This window comes from Pogona vitticeps, chromosome 6, assembly GCF_051106095.1.
Source record: "Pogona vitticeps strain Pit_001003342236 chromosome 6, PviZW2.1, whole genome shotgun sequence".
Taxonomy (NCBI): Eukaryota; Metazoa; Chordata; class Lepidosauria; order Squamata; family Agamidae; genus Pogona; species Pogona vitticeps.
The window spans coordinates 113,455,390-113,481,204 of record NC_135788.1 but is presented as its reverse complement, the minus strand read 5'-3'; the positions used below and the strand labels follow the sequence as shown (position 1 = coordinate 113,481,204).

The 25,815-nt window shown below is 40.5% G+C and overlaps 2 protein-coding genes across 2 annotated transcripts; both read right to left on the bottom strand.

Moving 5' to 3' along the window:
- Positions 1–122: 122 nt before the first annotated feature.
- On the bottom strand, positions 123–12,297 carry LOC110070689 (vomeronasal type-2 receptor 26-like). The gene is made up of 2 exons (XM_078378774.1): positions 12,279–12,297; positions 123–3,057 (listed from the first exon to the last, which is right to left on the bottom strand). The coding sequence occupies exons 1-2, from the start codon at positions 12,295–12,297 to the stop codon at positions 2,150–2,152; spliced, it is 927 nt and encodes a 308-aa protein (XP_078234900.1). The 3' UTR covers positions 123–2,149.
- LOC110070688 (vomeronasal type-2 receptor 26-like) lies at positions 11,175–25,576 on the bottom strand. The gene is made up of 3 exons (XM_078378773.1): positions 25,500–25,576; positions 24,822–25,048; positions 11,175–19,383 (listed from the first exon to the last, which is right to left on the bottom strand). Exons 1-3 carry the CDS (start codon positions 25,574–25,576, stop codon positions 18,473–18,475), a joined length of 1,215 nt encoding a protein of 404 aa, XP_078234899.1. The 3' UTR covers positions 11,175–18,472.
- Positions 25,577–25,815: the final 239 nt, after the last annotated feature.

The following is a 25,815-nucleotide window of genomic DNA, read 5'->3' as shown; positions in this document are numbered from 1 at the left end:
CTTGGCTTACTCAGGAGTTTTGGACTACAACTCCCAGAAGCCTTCACCACCAACTATGCTGGCTGGGGTTTCTGGGAGTTGCAATTCAAAAACATCCAAGTAACAAAGGTTAAGAACCACTGACTTATACCATTACATATTTAACATTTCTTATACTATATAACTTACATTTTTAAATATTTTTTCCATTTCTTTTACATTTTTACTACATTCAATTATGACATTTTTATTTTGACCAGGTTGCATTCCATTACGTTTACGTTTATTTATTACTTGTCATCAGTTTTAACACTACATTGCATAATGTTACATTACTACATTGCAAAACATAACCAGAACCTTTGATTACAGTTTCACTTCTAATATTTGTTATTATAATATTTTTTCTCTTCAATCATCTTGTACTGCGTCTCATTGCTTTCCGTTATCCATTGGGTCTTTCATAGTTCACAACCTCACATAAAGTTGCGTTCTTTGCAATGTCCAGTCAATCAACAAGCTCTCCTTCCAGTTGTCAATTAAAAGTCTCTCACCTGCTTGGCCTTCCTTGTTGTCCACCTGGTTCAGCAGGGCTCCTGGTTCGTATCCTGCCACAGTGATGATGTTGAAGCCACTCTGGAACTCTGGACCTCTCTCAACATGATCTCTCTGGACACGGTGACGTCTCTGGACACGACGTCTCTGGCTACGATGACCTCTCTGGATACTATGCCAACTTTTCCTTAAAGTAGTCTGCAGCTTTTCCAGGGTACATCTGTTCAACCACTGGATCTTTTAGTCTTTTCTTATAACTTTTATAATTTTTAAATGAGAGGTTATATACTTGGCATTTCTTTCCCAACGCCTGGTTTTAGCTACTTGTGCAGACACAGAATAATCAGCTTTTTCATTTAGCCGCGTCCTTTCTCTAGATACTATTTCTGCTGACTGCAATTTACTTCCCTCTAAAGTTTTCAGTTTCACAACCTCAGGATATCATGATGTTTTCTGATCCCCATGTAAGTTTTCCTCTTTTTCTGGAGTCATTTTTAAACTAGGCTCTGATATTGCTAAAGACTTTTCCTTAGGCATTAATATATTTGTCTATACATATTTTCTCAGGACTTTCAGAGAACAATAGAGTGAGATTTTGAAACTCTTTTAACCAATTCTCCGAGCTATTATTCTCCATTATGTCCTAGTTAAAACTCCTTTCATTGGGCTTTCTCATATCCTTACAACTTTCTTCTACCCATTTATCAGTAAATCATGTAAAGTGAATCATGGATGGTCTTATTTTATTCATTCATTAAATTGTACCTTGATAACATTTATATTTGCTTAGGTAGAATCATTTTAATCAAGGTATTTATTCATTTCTTCTCACTTCTAACTCTTTCCAATCATAACCATAAACCATACAAGATTTGTACTTTACTTGTCTAACTGCCTAAACTGCTTTTCTCCAACTCATATCCCTAACTCATCCCTAACTGATCTTTAACTGACTTCCATTCTTCTCATATTTCCTTAGTGTCACCCCTTCTGTACAGCCATTCGCTCCTGAATCAGGGTTCCATTGTGATGGACAGGAGTGGTTACTGACCTGTCCATCACACCCATTTAAAACTCTCTCAGATGCTAATGGCTAAGGGGAAACCAGCCTGAAGAGAAAGTTCTTTGTCTGCTTATGGACAGACATCAAAGACATCTCTCTCTTGAATTCATAAAGAGGGACAAGAGAGAGAAGGAGGAGGCTGGTGGACATCCTAACTGACTTTCCCCAAATCAGGGTCACCTCAGTCTAGTGTCATGATTCCTAAGATCTTCTCCTCCTGGTCTTCTTCTCACTGGAAATCGTTAAAAACAGAAGTATTCATAAGGATCATGCTACATTGTGTCCAAATGATAATGGAAAGAGAACCTGAATCTGAATACACTTTGACTAGTCAACATGCCCACAAATATAATTTAAGTAAAATACACCACGCACTTCAAATTTAATTTTGTAGGTATGAGCTCATAAAAGCAACAGACAATTTTCTATCTCACATAATATGAAAACAATCCAAAACCAGGACCATTATCAAGGCCTCTAGCTTAAATTTATACCTTTTGTCTGTGTAGATTTTCAAAAAAAGAAGTCATTGAAGATGATGTGATTTCTCTCTCACCTGTATCTCATCTTTTTCCCTACTATTTCCTTCTTGTTCAGGTCAGGCCTGAGAATAACAACATAACATTTGGGAAGGAAGATACAACCCAGCAAGCCACCACTGGAAGCCAAGATGGAGAAGACCTCCATGGCTACCATGTATTTCCCTTTAGTACTCCGGTAGGCTGGTAGAAAAGACACCCAAACACTGCAAAACATCAACATGCTAAAAGCAATCAATTTGGCTTCATTAAAAGTATCTGGCAACTTCCGGGCAAAAAAAGCTACCAAAAAACTGAGGATGGCCAATAACCCCATGTAGCCCAGGACAAGATAGAACATGAGGTCGGAACCTTCGTTACATTGAACTAAGATTTTGTCAGTCTCAGAATGCATGTCAAACTCTGGGAAGGGGGGAGAGGTAATCATCCAGACCACACAGATACCAGCCTGAGTTAGAGAAGACACCATGATGACTGACCCTGCCAGCCGCTTCCCAACCCATCTCCTCATCCCAAGTCCAGGCCTTGTAGCCATGAAGGCTACTATCACAGTGAGGGTTTTGGCTAAGACACAAGCAACAGATACACAGAAGACGATGCCAAACACCATTTGTCTCAGAAGGCAGGTGAGAGTTCCAGGCTGTCCAATGAAGAAGAAGGAACAGAGGAAGCAGAGGAGGAGAGAGGAGAGGAGGGCACAGGTGATGCTCCAGTTGTTGGCTTTGACCATGGGAGTGTGGCGGTACTGAATGAAAGTCCCCATCACCACTGCAGTAATCATGGAAAGGAAGAGGGCCAAGCTAGTCAATACTGAGCCCAAGGGTTCCTCATAAGAGAGGTAGCTTAGGGCTTTGGGTATACAACTTTCTTGATTCTTTTTTGGATACTGGTCCTCGGGGCATTCCTGGCATTCTTTTGCATCTGAAAGAAAACAACCTGGTCTTAGTTATGGAGTCACACAACTTTAATCCATTATAGAAAATAACCCTTCAATTGAGTCCTGCATTTGTCTTCTCAAAGTTGATACTCTTTTCAGACAACCTTATTCTTAACTTTATAAAAATAAGGCAGAAATATCACTATAGAGGCAATTCAGATTTTTGAGTCCTGCATTTTTTTTTTGAAGTTAATACTCTCTGGAGACATCCTTGTTCGTCTATTTAAAGAAATAAGGCAGGAATGTCACTAGAGAGGCAATAAAAATTCCTGTATTTCTCCAGAGGTGCTTCTGGATTCCTTCACTTACCCATCTGAAGCGAAATCCTCCCTTTAGGGCACGTAACGCAATCATAGCAGCACACCTGCTTCCCCAGTTGGACAGACATGCTCTCTCCAGGGTGGCAGCTCTCCACACAGGTGGACTTGGGTGGACTCTAATGATTATCAGAAGGAAATTCATGAAGAAGTTAAATGATACTTAGAAGGAAGGTTATTTAGAAGTTAAATGATCTGAGGAACAGGAGTCTCAAAACATTTGAACATGAAGGTCACATCGTATATTTTCCACATTTTTGAAAGGCAAAAGGAATGTGCTCCTAGTTGCAGCCACATGTACACATGCACCAGCGAGCACAGACGTCTGCCCACCCGTATGGAGGTCCACACGTACACATGCACACACAAGGACAGAGTCCTCGGAAGCCCATCACCCCTCTCCCATATGAGTTGAAGGCCATGGGGAGAAGGGAACATTCTAGATAAAGTGGAAAGGTAGGCAGGATGTGGCCTGCGGGCTGCAATTTGGAGACCCCAAAATTGCAGTAAGTTAAATATTAAAAGAAAAATTGACCAATATATTATTTAAAATACAATTAAAACATTAAAACATAAAAGAGTAAAATTTCTTCTGAAACGGGTTCAGGAATTCAGTTATAATTGTTAAAAGCCTTTTTGAAGAGATGGGTCTTTAGCTTTTTTCGAAAGGATAAAAGGGAAGGGGCCAGCACTTTGAATTGGGCTTGGAAACGGACTGGTAGCCAGTGCGGTTCTTGTAACAGGTGTGTTATCTGCTCCCTGTAGTTGGCCCCAGTCAGTAGTCTGGCTGAAAGATTTTGCACCAGCTGAACTTTCCAAACTGTCTTCAAAAGCAGCCCCACATAGAGTGTGTTACAGTAATCCAAACGGGCTGTAACTGAGGCATGTGTCACTGTAGCCAGATTCAATATCTCAAGGAACAGGCAGAGCTGGCGTACCAGCTTTAGCTGTGCAAATCCACTCTGTGGACCACCGAGACTGCATGGTAAAGTGTGCATACTGGCCACACAAAGCCCTTGAAATAGCTGAAAGTGTAAACTCTCAGACCTTCTCAAAGGCGAAAGTCGAGCAGGGTTAAAAATAACATGGAAAGCCATATGGGACATTTTGTTAGATAAAGAAAACAGTGACTGATTGAGTGTGATGCCAGGTAACATAGATGGGGATAAGAGTTACCCTGTGAGCTATTTAGCTACAACAGTCAGAAAATGTGATGTTAAAAATCGGATTACTGTCCTGGATCTATCCCTATCCCACAAAAACTGGAAGAAAATAGAGTCACGGAAACAAGAGAAGTGTACTGAGAAAAAATGGAAAGTGATAGAAATGGGCACATTTTCAGGTGTGCTGAATGTATGTCCAAGACAGAAGGAAACTGAAACAGGGGATCTATTTTACAATTGGTCTTGGTTTCCTGATAGTGTTGGACTAACTTGGATTTAAAGGAAAACATAAATGTAAGCTGATAGTTAGATGGTAATCAAACAGTTAAAAAAAGTAGAAAGTTGATTTTTTTTAATTGAAAAATGAATAGATTGGATGATTGTATACCTAATATGAATAGATTGGATGTTTGTATATTCTGTGCTCTCCTATCCTTAAAACCCTTTTCCCATCCCTTCCACTTCCTTTTACCTTTTGTATTCCCTACCCTATCCCTAGGAGTTTAAAAATAAAATATTTTTTTTTAAAAAAAGGGCAAAGGTTGAGCAGACTTAAAAAAAATAACATGGAAAGCCATATAGGACATTCTGTTAGATAAAGAAAACATTGACCTAGGAATGTGTAATTTTGAATTTCAGATCACAATATGTATAGTGTAGGTTTCTGTTTTCTTTATGCTTTACTACTTGCGTAACAACCTCAATGATAAATATTAGAAACTAAGGAAGAAGTGGTCCTGAGAAGAATTGAGAACAGCGTGCAGAGTTCTGTTCCCCAACCTGGATCCCCCCTTTCCCAACTTTTTTGTATTTCTGTTAGTTCCTTTTTTTTTGTTCAGTATGTCTTTATTGTATTTGTAAATTAGTAAAATTAATTAATTAATTAAATGAAAAGCAAAGCTAGAATTGGTAATTCAAAAGACCTTTTTATCCTTCTGTGACAATATACCAGCTGTGATATCAAATGTTCTTCATCCCCTAATTACCTATCATTTGGCCTCAGGCTTGAGGCCAAATGTAAAGTAATTCCATTCTGCACATTTCTATATGTTGTGTTCTTAGCCTCTCCTGAAAAAATATCAGCACAACTACGTAGCAGTACCAAAGGTACACTCACAAATGAGATCGATGATGAAGGAAAAGCATATCTACCTCATTAAACTTCTCATTCCAGGTGATGGCACTTCCATTCAACACAAATCTCTGGCCATCAGGAGCCACAGGGTTCACACTTCCAACCCGGATTGTCTGGAAGGATTCGTTGGGGAACCTGACAAAATTGATGATATCATATCCTGCTTCTAAGTCTCCTTTCTCATTAAAAAATATTTCTTCCCCAGCACTGTTGTTAAACCGAATGTTTCTTAGAAACGAGTGAAGCTGGATTGGAGGAGGAAAATATAACTTTATTAGACTCTAGGAAATGGATTGATACTCTGTGCTTTCAAGTATTTGAAAATATTCCCTCTAAAACACATTGGAAGAGGAAAAATAATATCTAGTGGGATATCTGTTGAGCTTCTCAATGAACCAATGCAGTTTTTCCCATTTTTCCTATCAAGTGATGTGTCTCCTGATCCTTGCAAGTTTCCTTTGAGGAACATAAAATCATAAACAGAAATCCTGTTCTCAGATGAGAAATGCTATATTAGTTAAAACATTTCTCTCATTTAAGCGGCAATTTATTTATTTATTTATTTATTTAAAAGGGAATTAATTTACTTGAAGGAAACATGGATTCAAAAAAAATCATTTAAAACAAAATTAAGGAACTTTGGAAAGGTATTCGATGCACTTGTGAAAGACACACTCATCAGGACCTCCTTCTCTGTCACTCTTACAGAAGAAAAGTGAAACTTCTGTTTTCTGCTGTGATTTTGAAATTTGGGTTACAAACACACTTTGCTCTATTCTGCTTGGTGTTGTTATTGGATTGGTTTGGTTGCCTTTATTTTTTTTAATGAGATTGATTCACTCAGCAGGAGAAATGTGTTCTAACAATGTCCTGTTTCTCACATTGCACAATTCCTTTCATTTCCTGGTTCCGATTACCTGCCACGGCTGAATGTCCTGGAGGTCCCACTTCTCTCCAGGCCCCTTTCTCTTCAGCTTAGCACTCAATGAAAAGGCTGCATGGAGCGCATGAGCTATAGCATAAATGGCATTGTAGGTACTGTAGCTCTGGCCAGACATGCCCATTTCAAACACACTTCCAGGAAGACTCCTCAGCTTCTCCCTCCCACTACAAGCCCCTTGACTTGGAACATAGAAGTTGCAAAGTGGCAAGGAACAGAGAAATGCAGTACACCAAAACTCATGGATGAAATAAATCTGATCCTGATATGGATTCATATTCTCCAGAAAGTTCTCAAAACCTGGCACCACGTTTGTGTGGAGTTTGAAGGACAAGGATCCATGGAAAGATTTTGTGGTCAGTTTTATCCCAGCAGGTAAAGCTGTGAAATCCCACTGAGCCGTGGTCACCCACACCCTCCTTTGAGGCTGCATTTTGTGAAATTCAAAGATGTCTAAAACTAATCGTAGCCCCTCCAGAGACTGCCTGTCTCCATACACAAGAATCACAGTAATTTCACTCAGAGAAAGGGTCCAATATATTGATCGCATCCTCTCCCACATGATGTCTTTTTGCAAGAACTGTGTAATTATTGAGATCTTCTCTGTCCAAGCAATGCAAATATGACTCTGCAGAAGCCTTGGTCTCAAGGTCTGAAGGAAGGATTCTCCACTGTCATCCTCGGAAACGATGGTACCAATCCAGTTCCATCCAAAGTGCTTCAAGAGCTGAACAATCCCATCATGCTGAGCATCTTCATTGGGGACCATCCGGTACAAAGAAGGGAACTGACACTTGTCACGTAATGCAGAACTAATGGAGCCATAGCTGAGCTAAGAATGAAAGCATCATACCTCTTACATTAAAAATAAACCCTATATTTCTGAAAGATATACTTGCTCTAACGAGGGACGTGGTGGCGCTGTGGGCTAAACCGCAGAAGCCTGTGCTGCAGGGTCAGAAGACCAAGCAGTCGTAAGATCGAATCCACGTGACGGAGTGAGCGCCCGTTGCTTGTCCCAGCTCCCGCCAACCTAGCGGTTCGAAAGCATGCAAATGCGAGTAGATAAATAGGTACCATCTCAGTGGGAAGGTAAACAGCGTTCCGTGTCTAAATCACACTGGCCATGTGACCACGGAAAGATTGTCTTCGGACAAACGCTGGCTCTATGGCTTGAAGAGCGGGATGAGCGCTGCCCCCTAGAGTCGGACACGACTGGACAAAAATTGTCAAGGGGAACCTTTACCTTTACCTTATACTTGCTCTAACTAAATATTTACCAGGAAGAACAATGAGGGAGTAGAATGTTGGAATTCTAAATTCCAACACCTTGTTGTACATTCACTTTGGATTATGAATTTGACACGCGGAAGTAAATGCTAGCAAATATGAGGAAGCAATGGAATCGGGAAACAAATAAGGCCTTTCCACGAGGTTACTGTTTTCTAACCCTGTGGACATACCTGAGGTATATTGTAGATACTGAAGATGGTGGCCATCTGCCGGGAGTTTTCAGAAGTGAGCCCACCAATGGCGGCCAGAACTTTCCCTTTCCTGCCACAGTTGTAATTGAGGGGTTGCCCTTTGCCCAGGAAGAGAAGATCCAGGGTGGTCCAGCAGCTTCTCCAGGGATTAAAAGAATTGTCATAAATCTTGTAACCCAATGTGATATTGGGCAAAATTTGAGCATTCTGGTTGATCTGGCGGATGGTAAAAACAGAGGCCAGGATGTGCTGATAGTTCTTTGGAATTACACTGCAATGAAATTTCACAAAACTGCTCAATTTTCTTCTTGAAGGAACCATTATGGTGTTATTAACCATGCCCTGAATTTCGTCCTAAGAGCAATTTAGATGTAGTCATCTATATTATGGAAAAATAATTCTTGGATGGATGAATCTCCTTAGTTCGGACACATGTAGAACAATTATGATGTTATTAACTGTGCCCTGAATTTCGTCCTCAGAGCAAGTTAGACGTGGTCATCTATATCATGGGAAAACATTTCTTGGATGGATGATTCTCCTTAGTCTCAGACAGATGTACAACACTAGACATGACAGGACCCAAAATATTACATTCCTCACTTTCCTTTCACTATAGATACAGGTTTAACAAATGTAGAACTAACTCTTTCACGAGGCACCACATTCCCTCTCAGGAAAAACATGCAGAAGAATGACTGAAAAATGTCTATCAATAGAATGATCCACAGATAGAGTCATTTATTTTTTCCTACTGCTGATCATAGTGGCTAGGTTGAAAAGATTGTGAAGTAGAACCCAACGGACCACATCCCCTCCTGCAAAACATTGATTCTGTTCTCTCCAGTCGACTGATCTTCTCTGCTGTGTTTGTTGAAAATATCATATGCCTCCCAACTTTTTAGATGGACAGCAATTTGAGGGAGATTTCCATGAGGCCCTTCCTGAACACACCCTGCCTTCAAATTTTTCCCTTTGAAGTCAGAGAATTATAAAAGACAATTTTCTCTTTCAACTCTGTCCATCTTTCCGACTTCTTTCAAGCTTTTGGACAGACTTTCATCTCTCCAACGTCTTTTCTCACGTGTGGTCTGGCTCTCTTGATTCACAACACCATTTTCCCAAGCTGTCTCCCATTCCTCTGCACCCTGACATATTCCTGCTTTCTGCATACAGCAGACTCTGTGAGTCCGGGAGGTGGGGCTTCATCACAACGAGACTGGTTGGGTTTCAGAAGGGCTCCCAAACTGACTGGGATCCTTAGGTTTCAACCCCCTCCAAACTTTGGGGAGAATGGACTTTTACCAGGAGAGGTGAAAGTCTGAAGCATCAGAATTCAATAGAGTGGGACTCAGGGGTTTCTTCTCTCTGTTTATATATATAACTTTGAAGGACCTAAATCATAAAAAAAGGGAAAGTAATCTGGGAGAGAGACTATATCTGACTGGATGGGGTAGTACCCCCTTCTCACTTGAGGCTTGAGTGGGAGAAAGAGAAGGGAGTGAGGAAGAAAAGAGTGGGGGAGGAAATGTCTTCCTTTCTAGGGCAGCAGGAGTATATGACTACTTAAATCTGTGAAGCAACCAGAAAAAAGACTCTATGATGACCAGAGAGAAAGATTCAGTTGTAAATTTTATTTGCTCCAGGACATAAGCTGCATTTGTGAATATCTATTGTGTCTTACTTCTGCTGGAAACAAAGCTAGAAAGGGACTTGTAGAAGCCTGGAGTTCTTTGAGCAATTTTCTTTTAAAGCCTGGCAAAAGACTATACAAGAAATTTTTGTCTTTGGATTACAAGATATAAATGGAAATATAGATCAGCTATCTGAACAAATTAATGACATTGGGATACAATTGAGATTCAAAGGGAAGGAGGGAGAAAAACTAGAAGATCTCCAAGTGGGATGGGAAGGACTGAGACAGGAAACAAGACAAATTGAAATTAAATAATGAAAACTACAGACAAAGGGAGACAAGAATAGTTTTAGATCCCAAAAACCGCCAGAAGAGACAAGCAAAAATACATTGAAATGGAGAGTGAATTTGTCAACCCCTCTTATGGAAAAGTCAGCAGCAGAAGAAAAGCAAAGGGGAGGGGAATGGAAATGATGGCTTACATATGTGGCAGACAAGAGAAGGAGTCAGCAAATGTAAGCCCTCAGAAGCAGAATTAAGTAAACATAAGTGGTCATCCCAGAGAAATTGAGCTTGTTATTATAAACATCCAATACACATACAATAAATAGAGTCGCAATATTTGCATTTAAAGCCACTAAAAGTTGAGCTAAGTATTTGCAAACTATTTGTGTCAATTGCCATAAAGATTTAATATATGAAGACAGCCATATGGAATAGGATTTAAATGTTATCTTTCAGTTTTATCATTGAGGATTCAGCTAAAATGCTTTAAATAAATAATAATCATATTTACAGCCCCATTTTAAAGTATTACTATTAGAATTATTTTAATTCATCATTTTTTACTGTTGCTTTAATGCAGCGTATTAATTTCTTTTAAAAAAATTTAATGATCTGTTGATTATGCAATAAAGATTTGAATGAATGATGAGATGGAACATGAAGGATAACAAGTACCTAAAGGATTAAAAGTAGTAAATAAAAAGTAATTTCTCTCTGTCTAGATTTCTAGCAGGCAAAATGATCATGAAGAAATTGTTAGTAGATGACATACTTGGTCTAGTGTTTGTTGATTATGTGGATGAATGAAATATTATGTAGTTCTGAACCTATAATTCCAATACCTGACTATCTAGTGTAATGTTTTATGAATATTAAAGATATGATTTTGATGCTAGTTATCGCCTTTCTGCAAAATGAAGTACCTATATGATTAATAATAGTAAATTAATAGTAATGCTTTTTATAAGAGTATCTACATCATAATTAGATAGCACTAAGCAAAGTGTATGTCTTGTGATTTTAAAATAGCAAAGAGATGTTTAAAAGAAAGAGGGAAGGTTAAGAAATTGTTGGTAGTTGATATAGTTTATCTACTATTTGTTTGATCATGTAACCAAAGGCATTACTTTGAAGCTAGGCATTTTCTTTTTTTAAGTCGAGACAAGTGAAAAATTAGTTAAGTTATACAGAAGATGTAGGAACAAGAAAAGAAAGATTCTGTGAGAAAGTAGGGGCAGAATGAGAAAATAGAGATCTGATGGAATTCACTTTTAGAGCAGTAATATTATCTTTCCTGAAGATGCCCTGATCCCATATGATGGAAATGTTAAATAGATCATATGACAGAATATTTTTTATGATAATGAATTAGAACAATGGATATAAATACAGCAGAATAATATTAATTTTTAAAAAAGGTTAATACATTTAAAAGAAAGAGATGGTCCAAGGGAATGGAAGATTAGCTACTATAATTCATTTTCTTTTCTATGCTTTCACATTTTAATATAATTGAATATAATTGCATAAGTGGATGAAAGAATACTCCCCCCCCCCCGTAATATTATCCTGTTCCCACCCTTTCCTCTTCCTCTTACCTTGTTCCTTTGTTCCTAACCAAACCCATATACTTTTGAAAAATCATTTTAAAAACCCGGAAATGACTAAAGAGGAATAAAGAAAGAAAAGAAAGAATTTCTGTCATTCCATGACACTGAATCAACAGCAAGACATTCAACAGATGTTAGTATTCAAATCCAGTTCTTTGTCAATTATGTTGAATTACAGCCTGCTTTCCTAGACCTATATATATACAGCAATACAGGCCTAAATCAAAATTACAAATGTTAACTAACAGCAGACCCATACAAAAAAAGATATTTCTGATCGGTCACCCACATATTTAGACAGTGACAAGACAACCAACTGCTTTAATTAAATATTTTGTTTAATGAAGAGAAGAAATGCCCTTGGCTTCACTCTACATTCTCATTTATGAAGCAGTGAAAAAGAACTACTTACAAACCATTTACTGCAGAAGAATCTGGGTATTTCGCAAAGGTCTTGAGAGCATAATCACCAACTGTAATGGATACAAAGTGCCCAAGAATTGCCTCATCTGAAGCTTTAGGGAAAGAAGTTTGAACTTTTGTCCTCCAATCACAGACAGAAGGGGTCATATTCTGTTGGGAAGAACAGAGCATCAACGAAATCAGACAGAAGGTTGACCAATATTGGGACTCACCTCCCTTGGACTCCTTCATGGTCTTCTCCAGCCACCCCCAGCACTCCCACTCCTGGCAGAACATACAGAGAAGCTTAGACTGTCAGTGTTGTCCACTTTCTCTCTCAAAGTGGCATGTTGTCAGTTCCTTGAAGTAGAGACTTTATAGACTAAGTGCAGAGATGCTAACCCAAATGGGCTGTGTTTGCTCCTTGTTTTGACACAAGAAGCACCCACATTTCTCAGGGTCTTTGGGGAAACAGAATGCGGAACACAGTAATTTAGATAATTATAGGGAAGGTTATCAAGGCTTCTTGAGTTTCTTATGCTGATGCCCTGCTCTATTCTGAAGTATCAAAAATGTATTAAAAAGGATCAAGAAGCTTCGATGTGTCTAACATCTTGAGTTATTTTGTTGTTGTTATGTAGTTGTCAGGTTCTTTTGGCTTGTAACAAGGCAATGAATCAATCACCTCTGAAAAGTTATATCCTTAAGTGAATGAACTGTAATAACCAGTCTGGCAGCTACGTAGAAAATTAAGACCAGCTCTTCTACTCTTGGGGTGCCTCCTCAGTCTGTGAAGCCTTGGACGGCCTCATATCCTCTCAGTTTTTCACCTTGCCAGAGGCCCGCTGTTGTTGAATTTTCTCATCAGTTCAATTACCTACCTGGTGATCCCAAACACTGGGTACAACTCTGTAGCCAGAAGTGCACTGCCCTGTGGCAATCAGTCCTTACCTTCAGGGGACCATCTTTTAGCAAGGCGAATTTGTAGACATATTGTAACTTTTAAATAGAAAGGTGGAGGAGAAGAAAGGCAGCAAGGAGGAGGACAGAGAAAAGGAACGTTTCAAGAAGAAGAAGGCAGATAGGTGTGGGGCTGATCACCAGGTTTCTTAATTTCCGCTGGCACCATAGTTAAGGCTTAACCTGACATGCCCTTTGCCCTTCTGCAATATCTTGACCTTATTTCCTGAGCATATGTGGACTTTCCAGGCCCTGTTTGGTTGCTATATGACCAGGGCTTCAAGATGAGGGCTGCAATTAACCCCCAGATGCACTGGGATGTTCATCATCAAGGGTTCTGGCTACAGCTAATGACTCTCTCTCTCTCGTCCCATGTCATGTGAGCATTTTACAGTGGGCACTTGGTTCAAAGGTCTGCTAATTTTAATTCTCCCCATGTTTTGGCAGGCCAGGGGGTTCAACCTAGTCTGGTTTGCTGGGAATTCAATGAGAAGAGTTTCTGCAGCTGTAAGCCATGCAGATTCCAGCATATGTGCTCGCTATGTAGGGGCAATCACAGTACCATATCCTGCTTCCGAGGTCATCCCGGAGCAGGTGGAGGAAAAGACGGAGGAGGAACCAAGGGGCCAACAGCTGATCCAACCCCATCTGAGAAACGGGCCCAGTCCAATTAATGTGGCAGTTCCGGAGGCCTGGTTGCAGCTTTACCCAGATCATGAAGCCGCTAGTTACAGTAGTGCCTTGCATTACAACGTTAATTCGTTCCAGCGAAATCGCTGTAGAATGAAAACGTCGTAATGCAATTTTAAAAAGCCCATAGAAACCCATTAAAGCCAGATTAATGCGTTCCTAGGGGCTTGAAACTCACAGTCCAGCGAAGATCCTCCATAGCGCGGCCATTTTCCTCTGCCTAGCGAGGAATCCATGCGAAAACACAGCAGGTGGCCATTTTGTTTACCTGCCGGCCATTTTGAAACAGCCGATCATCTGTTAAAAAATCATCGCTTTGCGATTATTGGTTCCCGAAGCTTTTGCGATCACAAAAAGTTCGTCGTGATGCGATTTCGTCATCAAATGGAGCACCCATCCTGCGGGGCACCACTGTATTTGTTAAGAGGCTTTACTTTGGGATTCAGAATCCCTGTCCAGGGTAATAGATTTGCAACTTCTGCAAGAAATTTGAAGTCTGTCAGAGGAATGGAGGAGATAGTGAGGCAAATGACTGAGAAAGAGGTTGCTGAAGGGAAGGTAGTTGGTTCCTTTGTGGAGCCTCCAGTCCCTAATTTACGCATCTCCCCTTGGGAGTCATCCCTAAAAAGACGCCCAGAGAGTTTCGTTTAATTCACCATTTGTCGTACCATGAAGGGGAATCTGTCAACTACATGATAACACAGGAGCTATGTACGGTTAGGTACACACCTTTTGAGGCTGCCATACATATGGTTTGTGCCTGCGGCAATGGGGCTGAGCTGACATTAAGTTGGCTTTCCGTTCGCTCATCCCAATGACTTTTACTTATTGCGTTTTCAATTTGAGGACTTTTTTTATATGGACAGGGCGCTGCCTATGGGATGTTCTATTTCCTGTGTTGCTTTCGAGCGCTTTAGTTTATTTTTGGAGTGGGCTCTGCAATGTAGGGCCGGCTTGACCCATGTTTTATTTAGATGATCTTTTTTTTATTTTCTGGGAAACCTGGATCAGGGCAATGTGATTTTCTCATGAGAACCTTTCAGATCCTCACAAGGGAACTTGGTGTTCCCTTGAAGGATGAGGAAACCTAGGGACCATCTACAATCATTACCTTTTTGCGGACTGAACTGGATAAAAGATTTGCAGATCCGAATCAGAAGCTTGCTGCAACATAAAAAAGTTACTGAAGGACTCGCAGGGGGTGGTTGGCCAGCTTAATTTTGCCTGCAAGGTCATCGCCCCTGGCAAGGCTTTTTTGAGAAGGCTCAGCGGAGCCATGAGTGGCTTAAAAGAGGTCACATCACAAGCAAAAATTGTCACCAGACATGAAGGATGACCTTCGCACATCGTTTCATTTCTTAGAGTATTTCAATGGAATTTCATTTTTAATTTTTTTAATTTCCAAAACAAATACAAAAATACAAAATATTTACTAATGCAATCCAAAACACAGTGCACCCTCATACCCATGGGACCCTTTGGAGAAATACTTTTATTACGAACCTCCTTTCCAAAAATGTATTGATTGTATTCTTCCATTTTTTTCATGTTTATATCCTTATTTTTTTTTCAGTTTATAGAATTCCCTTATTGTTATTCCTCTTGAATTTACTTTCATCGTGTCCCACAACAGGCCTCATTTCGTACTTCCTGCTTCATTTATTGTCCATAATTCTAACCATTCTTTCTTTAGCTTTTCTTTTACCTCTGGGTACTGGAAAATGTTAATATCCATTCTCCATCTTTTAGATTCTTTTAAATCTTTTTTAATCTCAATCTCCATTGACATCAAAGCATGATCTGTTCTTTTCATGGAATTAATCTTAGTATTAACTATTTTAGGAATTAAATCTTGAGATGTGAATATGAAATCTGTTCTGAAATAACTACAGTGGGGTCTTGACTTGAGAACTTAATCCGTATTGGAAGGCGGTTCTCAAGTCAAAAAGTTTGCAGGTCAAATCTGCATTTCCCATAGGAATGCATTGAAAACCATTTGATCCGTATCTGCTCTTTTCTGTCCATAGAAACTAATGGGAAGCTGCTATTCCGCCTTCGACCACTAGAGGGGGATATTTTGTTTCTTTTTTTCTTAGGTCAAGAAAGGTTCAGGGAAGGCAGGGAAAATACAGTCCAGGCAGTACCAGGCAGTCTGAAGACTGTCTCCCAATCCACTCTCTAAACGCTGGGAGGAATGAGGAAGCAGTCAGGCACCCTTTTCACTGGCCAATAGTTAACTGAAAGTTCAAATTTTGCACTTTCCCTGCCTCCCACGTGGTTTTTTTTCAGTTCGTAACTCAAATCTAAGTACGTAAGTCAAGTCAATATTTTCCTATGAGAGCGGTTCGTAAGTCAAAATGTTCATAACTCGGGCCGTTCGTAAGTCAAGACCCCACTGTATTATATACTGCTGAAAAATAAGTATCTCTTCTTTCATCACCTTCATTACCCTCCAAATATCCTTCAAGTGATTTTTTTTACCTTCTTGTTCAATATTGTGTTTCTTTGGAGAACATCATTCTGATCATAAAAAGTTTTATCCTTTATCTTATCCATAACTATATTGAAATCCCCTGCCATAATAACATAACTCTTCTTTACCTTCTCCATTTCTTTAATAACCGTGTCATAAAAATCTCCTTGTTTATTATTAGGTGCGTAAACATTAACCAAGGTATATTTTTTGAATCTTAGTTGCATTATTACTGTTGCTATCTATTATTAATATAATTAGTATAGTTATTACTAAAAACTAGAAAGAAAGAAAGAAAGAAAATAAATATAAACGAATGAAGGAAAGAGAGAAGAAAAGTAAAAGTAAAGAAAATTAAAAGAGTTAGAAGGGGGGAGACAACAGGTGGTCCATCTTCTAACCCTTCAGGAATCTGGTCCTTTCTACTTCAACCTTCAGTGTTTTTTTTGCTTGAAGTTAAGTTTAACTCCTGACACCCCTCTTCCTCCTGCCAGAGTTTCCACTCCTTCAACAGGTCTTTACCTTCTTCTATGTTTTATCAATACTGCTGTAACAGGATTCATAGATTTTCTCCAGTTTAAAGAATCACTGCTTAAATCTTGGAAAATCCGCAGCTTAGTGCCCCTGTAGACCAGCTGCTCTTGTTTTTTTTTTAATTTCTCTCATAAATTGTTCTTTGTATAATTAAAAAACTTCACCAGCACTGGTCTTGTCCTTGGGCTTTTGTGATTAGCAACAAAATGAGCTCTTTTTTTTTTTTCATTTTGGAGGGATGAACTTCGCTAATAGCGAATAGTTCATTTGGACTCTGACAGATCCTTTGGTTATGGCATTTACTTTAGAGGCCATTGGTGTACCGGTCTGTGGCCTGAGGCATCGAGTGACTCCGAAGTCATCCGTGATCTCACTTTTCCGAAGTTCTTTCCCATTCTGTGGACCCTTTGGATGTGGTCTGAGGCTTGGGCCAAATCCTCAGTCACCTTCTGGTGTGACAATATGGCAGTAGTTCATGTGGTGACTACCCTCTTATCCAAGTCTTGGAGGGTTATGAGACTCATGAGAGCTTTCACACTACATTGCCTGGAGTACAATATAGTGTTCCAGGCTTGTCATGTACTGGTGTTGAGAATGAGCTGGCTGATGCCCTGTCCCATCAACAGATCAACTGGTTCAGGGCATTGGCCCCGGAGGCTAGACTTTGACTGCAAGTATTGCCCCAAGAGGTATGGAGGCTTGGAGAATTGAAGCCAACAGGACAATAAGTTTAGCCATTGCTTCAAGTACCAGGTGCAGCTATGCAGCGGCATGCAAAGAGTTTTTTGCCTTTTGTGCAAGTAAAGGCATGGGCAGACCATAGCCTATAATAGCGGACCACTTGCAACAATTTGCTGTTCACCTGCATTTTAAAGGTTTGGCTCCACGTACCATTCAGGGAAAGAAGTCTGCCCTAGCATTTTACACTGAGACTCATGGTTACCCAGATTTGGCCAATGACTTCAGGGTTAAAAAGATGATTGAAGGTTGGTCCAAGGAGAGGGGTAAGAGTGAAGATGTTTGCACTCCCATGTGCCCCAGGATACTTGTCCAGTTAGGCCAAGCATGGAAAGTGGTCTTCACTGACCAACCAAATGCTATGTGCATTCCTTCAGGCCTTTCGGATTAGCGAGTTGGTTAGGGCATCAAAATTAGATAATTCCTGTGTAGTTTTGCAAATGGAGGACCTACTAGTCTCTGAAGACAGGGTCTTGTTGCATCTCTACCAATCCAAAACTGACCAGTTGGGGTCAAATTATAAGACTTTGTTCTGTAAAAGAGTTTTACCCAGTTAAAGCCCTCACTGAGTTTGTTCGGCTGAGAGGAGAATTCACTGGTGGTTACAGTAATGGTTCTCCCGATTTGGGATAGTGGGGCAGAAATTTGGAACTCACTCCTTTTGCATTGGAGTGTTGTTACCTTGGGCTATGGCGAGGAGCAAATTTAAAAATTGGGGAGATGGTCTTCGCATAGGTTTAAAGTTTATGTGCATTCCCTCCCAGTTTAGATGTCACTCTGTTTCTCTTTTACAGGACCCCCGGCAGCTTTTGCTCAGCTACGAATTGTGGTGTATGGCCACAGCTATGTTCACTGGGCCATGAAGCATGCCTGAATACAGGCATGACAATATTTCGTGATCAGAAATAATTCTTGACACATAACACCCATTCTGAATCTACTTTGACTGCTCAACACACCAGTTTCTTGTGTGTATGTTGGTGCATAGATTTTCCCCAGAGGAAGTCACTGAGTAATGATGTGAATTCCCTCTCACCTGCATCTGAACTTTTTTCCTACTATTTGCTCCTTGTTGTTCAGGTCAGGCCTGAGAATAACAACATAACATTTGGGAAGGAAGATACAACACAGTAACCCACCACTGGAAGCTAAGATGGAGAAGACCTCCACGGCTACCATATATTTCCCTTTAGTACTCAGATAGGTTGGCAGAAAAGACACCCAAACGCTGCAAAACATCAACATGCTGAAAGTGATCAGTTTGGCTTCATTAAAAGTATCAGGCAGCTTCCGGGCAAAAAAAGCTACCAAAAAACTGAGGACGGCCAATAACCCCATGTAGCCTAGGACAAGGTAGAACATGAGAACCGAACCTTCATTACACTGAACTGTGATTGTGTCAGTCTGGGAATGCATGTCAAACTCTGGGAAGGGGGGAGAGGCAATCAACCAGACTGCACAGATACCAGCCTGGATAAGAGAAGACACCATGATGACTGACCCTGCCAGCCGCGTCCCAACCCATCTCCTCATCCCAAGTCCAGGCTTTGTGGCCATGAAGGCTACTATCACAGTGATGGTTTTGGCTAAGACACAAGCAACAGATAGACAGAAGACGATGCCAAACACCATTTGTCTCAGGAGGCAGGTGAGAGTTCCAGGCTGTCCAATGAAGAAGAAGGAACAGAGGAAGCCGAGGAGGAGAGAGGAGAGGAGGGCACAGGTGATGCTCCAGTTGTTGGCTTTGACCATGGGAGTGTGGCGGTACTGAATGAAAGTCCCCATCACCACCACGGTGGTGATAGAAAGGAAGAGGGCCATGCTAGTCAGTACTGAGCCCAAGGGTTCCTCATAAGAGAGGTAGCTTAGGGCTTTGGGAATACATCTGTCTTGATTCTTGTTTGGATACTGTTCCTCAAGGCATTCCTTGCATTGTTCTGCATCTGAAACAAAACAATAGCATCTCAGTATTTGAAGCACTCACTTTTATCTGTTAGTGAATCTGGACCTGCATTTGAGTCCTGCTTTTTTTTTGCAAAGTTAACTACTCTCTTGAAATGCCCTCTTAAGAAAAATTAGGTACAAATGCCATTAGAAAGGAAATTCAAATTTCTGTAATTTTCCATATGTGTGTCTGGATTCCCTAACTTACCCATTTGGCTTGAAATTCTCCCTTTAGGGCATGCAACACAATCATAGCAGCAGATTTGCTTCCCTGGTTGGACAAACATGCTCTCTCCTAGGTGGCAGCTCTCCACACAGGTGGACCTTGGTGGACTCTAATGATAATCAGAAGGAAGGAAGGTTATTTATAAGTCCAAGCACAATTACAAAATTTCTTTAGCTTCCAGCTACAACAGATGCTATAGCCACTAACACGCCTCTCTTCCTCTCTCTTTTTCCCCAGATTATTTTGGAAAACATGTAGCACATGAGATATTCATAGGAAATCAGATTTGATTAAGGGCCAATGGCAAGTCAGCTTCTCATCCACCCATACTATTTTCCAAATACAACATGGAACACCTTAGCTCGAACTTTTCCTTCTTTTAAAATGTGACATAATGTTTGGCCAACGTTCTGATGGTGTTTGCATAAAGTATGCCTGACTTGCTGTGTTTCCTTGTGGATAACAGACATGATGTCAGCTGTAAATATGCTCTTAAACCCAATTGTATGACCAAGACAGATCATGGCAAGAAACACTCTCACCTTAGTCCAACTTCTCACCTAGATGAATCAGATCAATTACTGAATGATGAGCCTGTGCATGCTTATATTTTACTGACTCAGTGAGGTGACTTTAGTTGGAAATCCCTCTCGCACGAGGCCAAAATTAATGGCCTGCTTTTTACTAGAGATATCTACTACATCTGTGTCCTATGCCAATCTAACATTCTACTCCGTTTGCATGCCTGAAGGTTCCATTACCCTGCCATTTGGTCTTTTGGCATAGGAGCTGAATGATTTCTCAGTCCAAATGAAGAATTGTCTCTTCACTGGGCAGATTGAGAATGAAAGGCTGGATTAGTATAAGTATGTAGATGCACAAATGTGGAAAGGTTGGTGATTGTTATGTCTTGCTGGATAGTCAATGCTGGGCAAACATTGAACTGGCCTCCAAGGAGTCTATAATGGTTCTGCCACATTTTCAGGCCTCTTTTACATTTGAGAAACAATCTTCAGTGTGCCTAGCTATTCAGGACAACATTCTCACTGGAAGCGAGGGAAGGACTGGTAATTCAAAAGACTTTTTATCAGTCAGTACTGATGTATCAAGAGTAATACCATCTGAGATAGTCTCAGAACTGTTGTTCATCCTCTGATAACCTCACATACGCACTATTGCAAAGTACTTTAAGTGGGTCAGCCTTCAAAAGCTATCTGAAAACTTCTATTTTATTCCCTGGACACCATCGTTAGTGTTTCTAGTCTATTCTGATCAAATAACAGCACAACCACAGAGCCGTATTATCCATACAATAGTCACAAAAGAATATCTATAGCAGTGCACATGATGAAGAATCAGCATATCTACCTGATTAAACTTCTCATTCCAGTTGATGGAACTTCCATTCAACACGAATCTCTGGCCCACAGGAGCTGCAGGGTTCACACTTCCAACCCGGATTGTCTGGAAGGATTCGTTGGGGAGCCTGACAAAATTGATGATATCATATCCTGCTTCTAAGTCTCCTTTCTCATTGAAAAATATTTCTTCACCAGAACTGTTGTTAAACCAAATGTTTCTAAAAAATGAATGAAGCTAGATTGGAGGAGAAAAATATAATTTTATTAGACTCCAGAAAATGGATTAATATTCTGCACTTTCAAGTACAGTGGTGCCCCGCATAGCGACGATAATCCGTGCCGAAAAAATCGTTGCTATCTGGATTCGTCGCTATGCGGGGCAAGAAAAACCCATAGGAACACATTAAAATGGGTTTAATGTGTTCCTATGGGAGAAAAACTCACTGCTATGCAGAAATCCTCCATCCGGCCACCATTTTCGCTGCCCGGTAAGTGAGGAAAGGGCGCGAAAATGCTGCGGGTGGCCATTTTTTTCCAGCGGCCATTTTGGAACCTCCAATCAGCTGTTTTTTAAACATCGTTAAGCGAAAATCAGTAACCAAAACGCTTACCGATCATCGCAAAGCGATGTTTGGCCATATAAAACATCGCAATGCGATCGCTTTTGCGATTGCAAAAAAGCCATTGCTATGCGGATTCATTGTTAAACGGGGCGCTCGTTAAGCGAGGCACCACTGTATTTGAAAATATTCCATCCAAAGCATAATGAAAGAGGAATAATAACATGTGGTAGGATATTTCTTGGACTTCTCAATGAACTTATGCACCTTTGTCCACCATTACTATCAAGTACTGTGTCTATTGATCTTTGCACTTCAGCTCTGAGGAACATAAAATCATAGACTGAAATCCACTTGGATCAGCTCGGTGTGTGCAATGTTGATGATGTCACCAGCTCTGGCCTTTTATTGCAAATGAAAATTTTCCAATTCTCCCCCCTCTCTTACAATATATATATTATATATATAATATATATATATATAATACAATCCAGCATGTATATCTGTAGATAAGAATGAAGAAGCTATATTATTTGCACAATTAGAACATGTGTAACCAAGCAGATTGTGTTTAGTGTCAGCCAATGGATGCATAAAGCGTTAACTGTTAGATACTGTATAAGCAAATGTGTCAGTATGAGAACAACTAATAATCTAGTTTTCACTTAAGACTGTTGGCTGCTAACTGTCTGCTATTATTGTCTTACTAAGGAAGATATTAAGAAACTGATAAGTGTCTGTTATGATATTGGCTGCATAAGTCTGTGAAGCACAAACTCAATATATACAAAATTAAATGTTCAATTACTACACATTTATTCTTTATTTTGTTTTAAGTTTAGTATGACAGAATAATTATTCTTTTATTTCTCTCTCTCTCTCTCTCTCTCACACACACACACACACACACACACACACACACACACACACGCATCAAGATAAAATAATAGTAATGATCTTTGTTTTTTTTAATAGTACCACTTAATCTGCTGTGTGCAGACTCTCAAAAATTCAGCATTTTCCTCACAAATTTCCAAGACTCCCAAGGGATCTCCTAGAGGGATAGTCTGTGGCACCTATATCCAGACATTAAAGACCATCGTCCGATCCCAAGTTTCCAACATTATCTCGGATGAAAGGGAACCCTGAGAAGGTTCAGAATCGGGAACACTTAATTAAGCGATATATGGGACAGCTGACAACATCCTTGAGTTTGAGTGCATTCAGCTGCGCCAACAGGATCTCAGAAATAGAATAATACACTAGGAAGGAACTGGAAACAACTCAGTGCCCACTGCTTATGCCTGAAATCCATGGCTAAGAGAATCTGAGAATCTTCACAGATATGAGACTAAGAATCTTCACGGATATATCCATGGTTAATATTACACTGATAGATGATCGTCCCACTTCCACTCACATGAGTTTTGACTTCCACTCAAAAGTCTACAATGAAGAAGAGCCCAACATCTTCCGAGGCTGCCCATAACTTTTCTCAAAACAACTCTTAATGTCAAAACGATCTTCCTAAACTGACCGAATCCTCGTTTCTTGCATTTTAAATCCATTACTTCAGTTTCTTCCCACCAAAGAGTAGCCTGCATGTCAGTTCCTCAGGCTCATCCAGATTTACTCCCCTCCCCTCTTCATTTGGTTTGTATTTAAATTCGTTTCATTTTGTAGTTCTAATTACCTGCCATTCCACAATTCCTTTCATTTCCTAGCTCCGATTACCTGCCATGGCTGAATGTCCTGGAGGCTCCATTTCTCTCCAGGCTCCTTCCACTTTTGCATAGCTCTTGATGAAAAGGATGCATGGAGTGCATGAGCTACAGCATAAACGGCATTGTAGGTACTGTAGCTCTGGCCAGACATGCTCATTTCAAACACACTTCCAGGGAGGCTCCTCAGCTTCTCCCTCCCACTACAAGCTGCCAGATTTGGGAAATGGAGGTTATAAAGTGGCAAGGAACAGAGAAATGCAGTACACCAAAACAGATGAATGGAATAAATCTGATCCTGATATGGATTCATATTCTCCAGAAAGTTCTCAAATCCTGGCACCACGTTTGTGTGGAGTCTGAGAGACAAGGTTCCACTGAAAGATTTTGTGGTCAGTTTAATCCCAGCAGGTAAAGCTGTGAAATCCCACTGAGCTGTGGTCACCCACACCCTCCTTTGAGGCTGCATTTGCTGAAATTCAAAGATGTCTAAAACTAATCGTAACCCCTCCAGAGATTGCCTATCTCCATTCACAAGAATCACGTTAATTTCACTCAGAGAAAGGATCCAATAGATTGAGCGCATCCTCTCCCATATGATGTCTTTTGGCAAGAAAGGTGTAATTATTGGGATCATCTCTGTCCAAGCAATGCAAATATGACTCTGCACAAGCCTTGGTCTCAAGATCTGAAGGAAAGATTCTCCACTGTCATCCTCGGAAACGATGACACCAATCCAGTTCCATCCAAAATGCTTCAAGAGCTGAACAATCCCATCATACTGAGCATCTTCCTTGGGGATCATTCGATAGAAAGAAGGGAACTGAACTTTGTCACTCAATGCAGCATCAAATGAGCCATAGCTAAGCTAATGGAGGAAACAATGAGGTTTTTTTAAAAAAACAGACAATTAAAAAGGAGCTGATGCCCCCGTTTTTGTCAAACCAAACCCAATTTTATTCAAAAAGAAAGTTCCAGCTTGATCACAGTAAATTTTTCACTCCTAATATCCCACCCACCCCCTGGGAAACCCATCCATTACCACAGAATCTGAGGCTTTGAGGAAATTCTAACCAGATTGTAATTACATTCAAGGATTAAATTATGAAATTATGGTTGCATCAGGGACGTGGTGGCGCTGCGGGCTAAACCGCAGAAGCCTGTGCTGCAGGGTCAAAAGACCAACCAGTCGTAAGATCAAATCCACCAGACGGAGTGAGCTCCCATCGCTTGTCCCAGCTCCCACCAACCTAGCGGTTCGAAAGCATGCAAATGCAAGTAGATAAATAGGGACCACCTTGGTGGGAAGGTAACAGTGTTCCGTGTCTAAGTCGCACTGGCCATGTGACCACAGGAGATTGTCTTCGGACAAAATGCTGGCTCTATGGCTTGGAAACGGGGATGAGCACCGCCCCCTAGAGTTGAACACGACTGGACAAAAATTGTCAAGGGGAACCTTTACCTTTACCTTTATGGTTGCATCTATGTAATCCTAAAAACCTACCTGTGGTATGTTGTAGAGGTTTAAAAGGTGAGCCATCTGTATGGAGTTTTGGGAGGTGAGCCCACCTATAGCAGCCATCACTTTCTCCTTCCTGCCACAGTTGTAGTTGGGGGGATTCCCTTTCCCCAGGAACAGGAGATCCAGGCCGTTCGCACAGGCTCTCAAGGAATCAAAAGTATTGTCATAGATCTTGTAACCCAATGTGATATTGGGTAGCAGTTCATCATTCTTGTTGATCTCATGGAGAGCAAAAACAAAGGCCAGGACATGCTGGTAGTTTTTAGGGATCAATCTGCAAAGACATTTTAAAAGACTCTTACATTTTTACCATGATTTACCTTGTTAAAATTAGGTAGACATTGCCTCCTAACATCTTTGCAAAAATCCCTCTCAGGTGCATGATAGTCCTAATGCAGGATGTTTAAAAGTGTGTTTGTAGCAGCACCAAAGCATTCCATATTCTGTTCTGCTGTAGTGACGTTCTTGATCTGAGAAATGTAGCATGAAATCTACATTCTCCTGTGAATCCTACTCAGGCTACATACAATTCCACCCTCACTTTCAATTTTGTAAGCATCTTTGAATATACTGTATGGAGGATAACATCTTCATAAGATACTCACAGGCTTCCTCTAAACGTGTCCATGAATATGAATCATACTTGCTGAACATATGTAACTTCAGGTCTTGTAGAAGTCCAAGAATTTTGTGGAATCACTTGCAAAGCAGCCCTTATTTCTTACCCATCATATCCTCCATTTTCTTTCTTCTTAGATGCACGACAGTCTTTTTGGTCATCTTTCTCCCCTTCATCCGCCATAGGGACGTGATGGCACTGTGGGTTAAACCACAGAAGCCTCTGTGCTGCAAGGTCAGAAGACCAGCAGTCATAAGATCGAATCCACACAAGGGAGTGAGCTCCCATCGCTTATCCCAGCTCCTGCCAACCTAGCAGTTCAAAAGCATGTAAAAATGCAAGTAGATGAATAGGTACCACCTTGGTGGGAAGGTAACGGCAATCCATGTCTAGTCACGCTGGCCACGTGACCACAGAAACTG

Bases quoted from the DNA above. Each gene is read 5' to 3' on its own strand.
- LOC110070688 (XM_078378773.1), bottom strand. From the start codon at position 25,576: ATGGCGGATGAAGGGGAGAAAGATGACCAAAAAGACTGTCGTGCATCT. The intron at 25,049-25,499 runs GTAAGAAATAAG...ATGTCTTTGCAG, and splicing joins GAAAATGGAGGATATGATGG to ATTGATCCCTAAAAACTACC. The intron at 19,384-24,821 runs GTGGGCTCACCT...GTTTTGTTTCAG, and splicing joins GAAAGTGATGGCTGCTATAG to ATGCAGAACAATGCAAGGAA.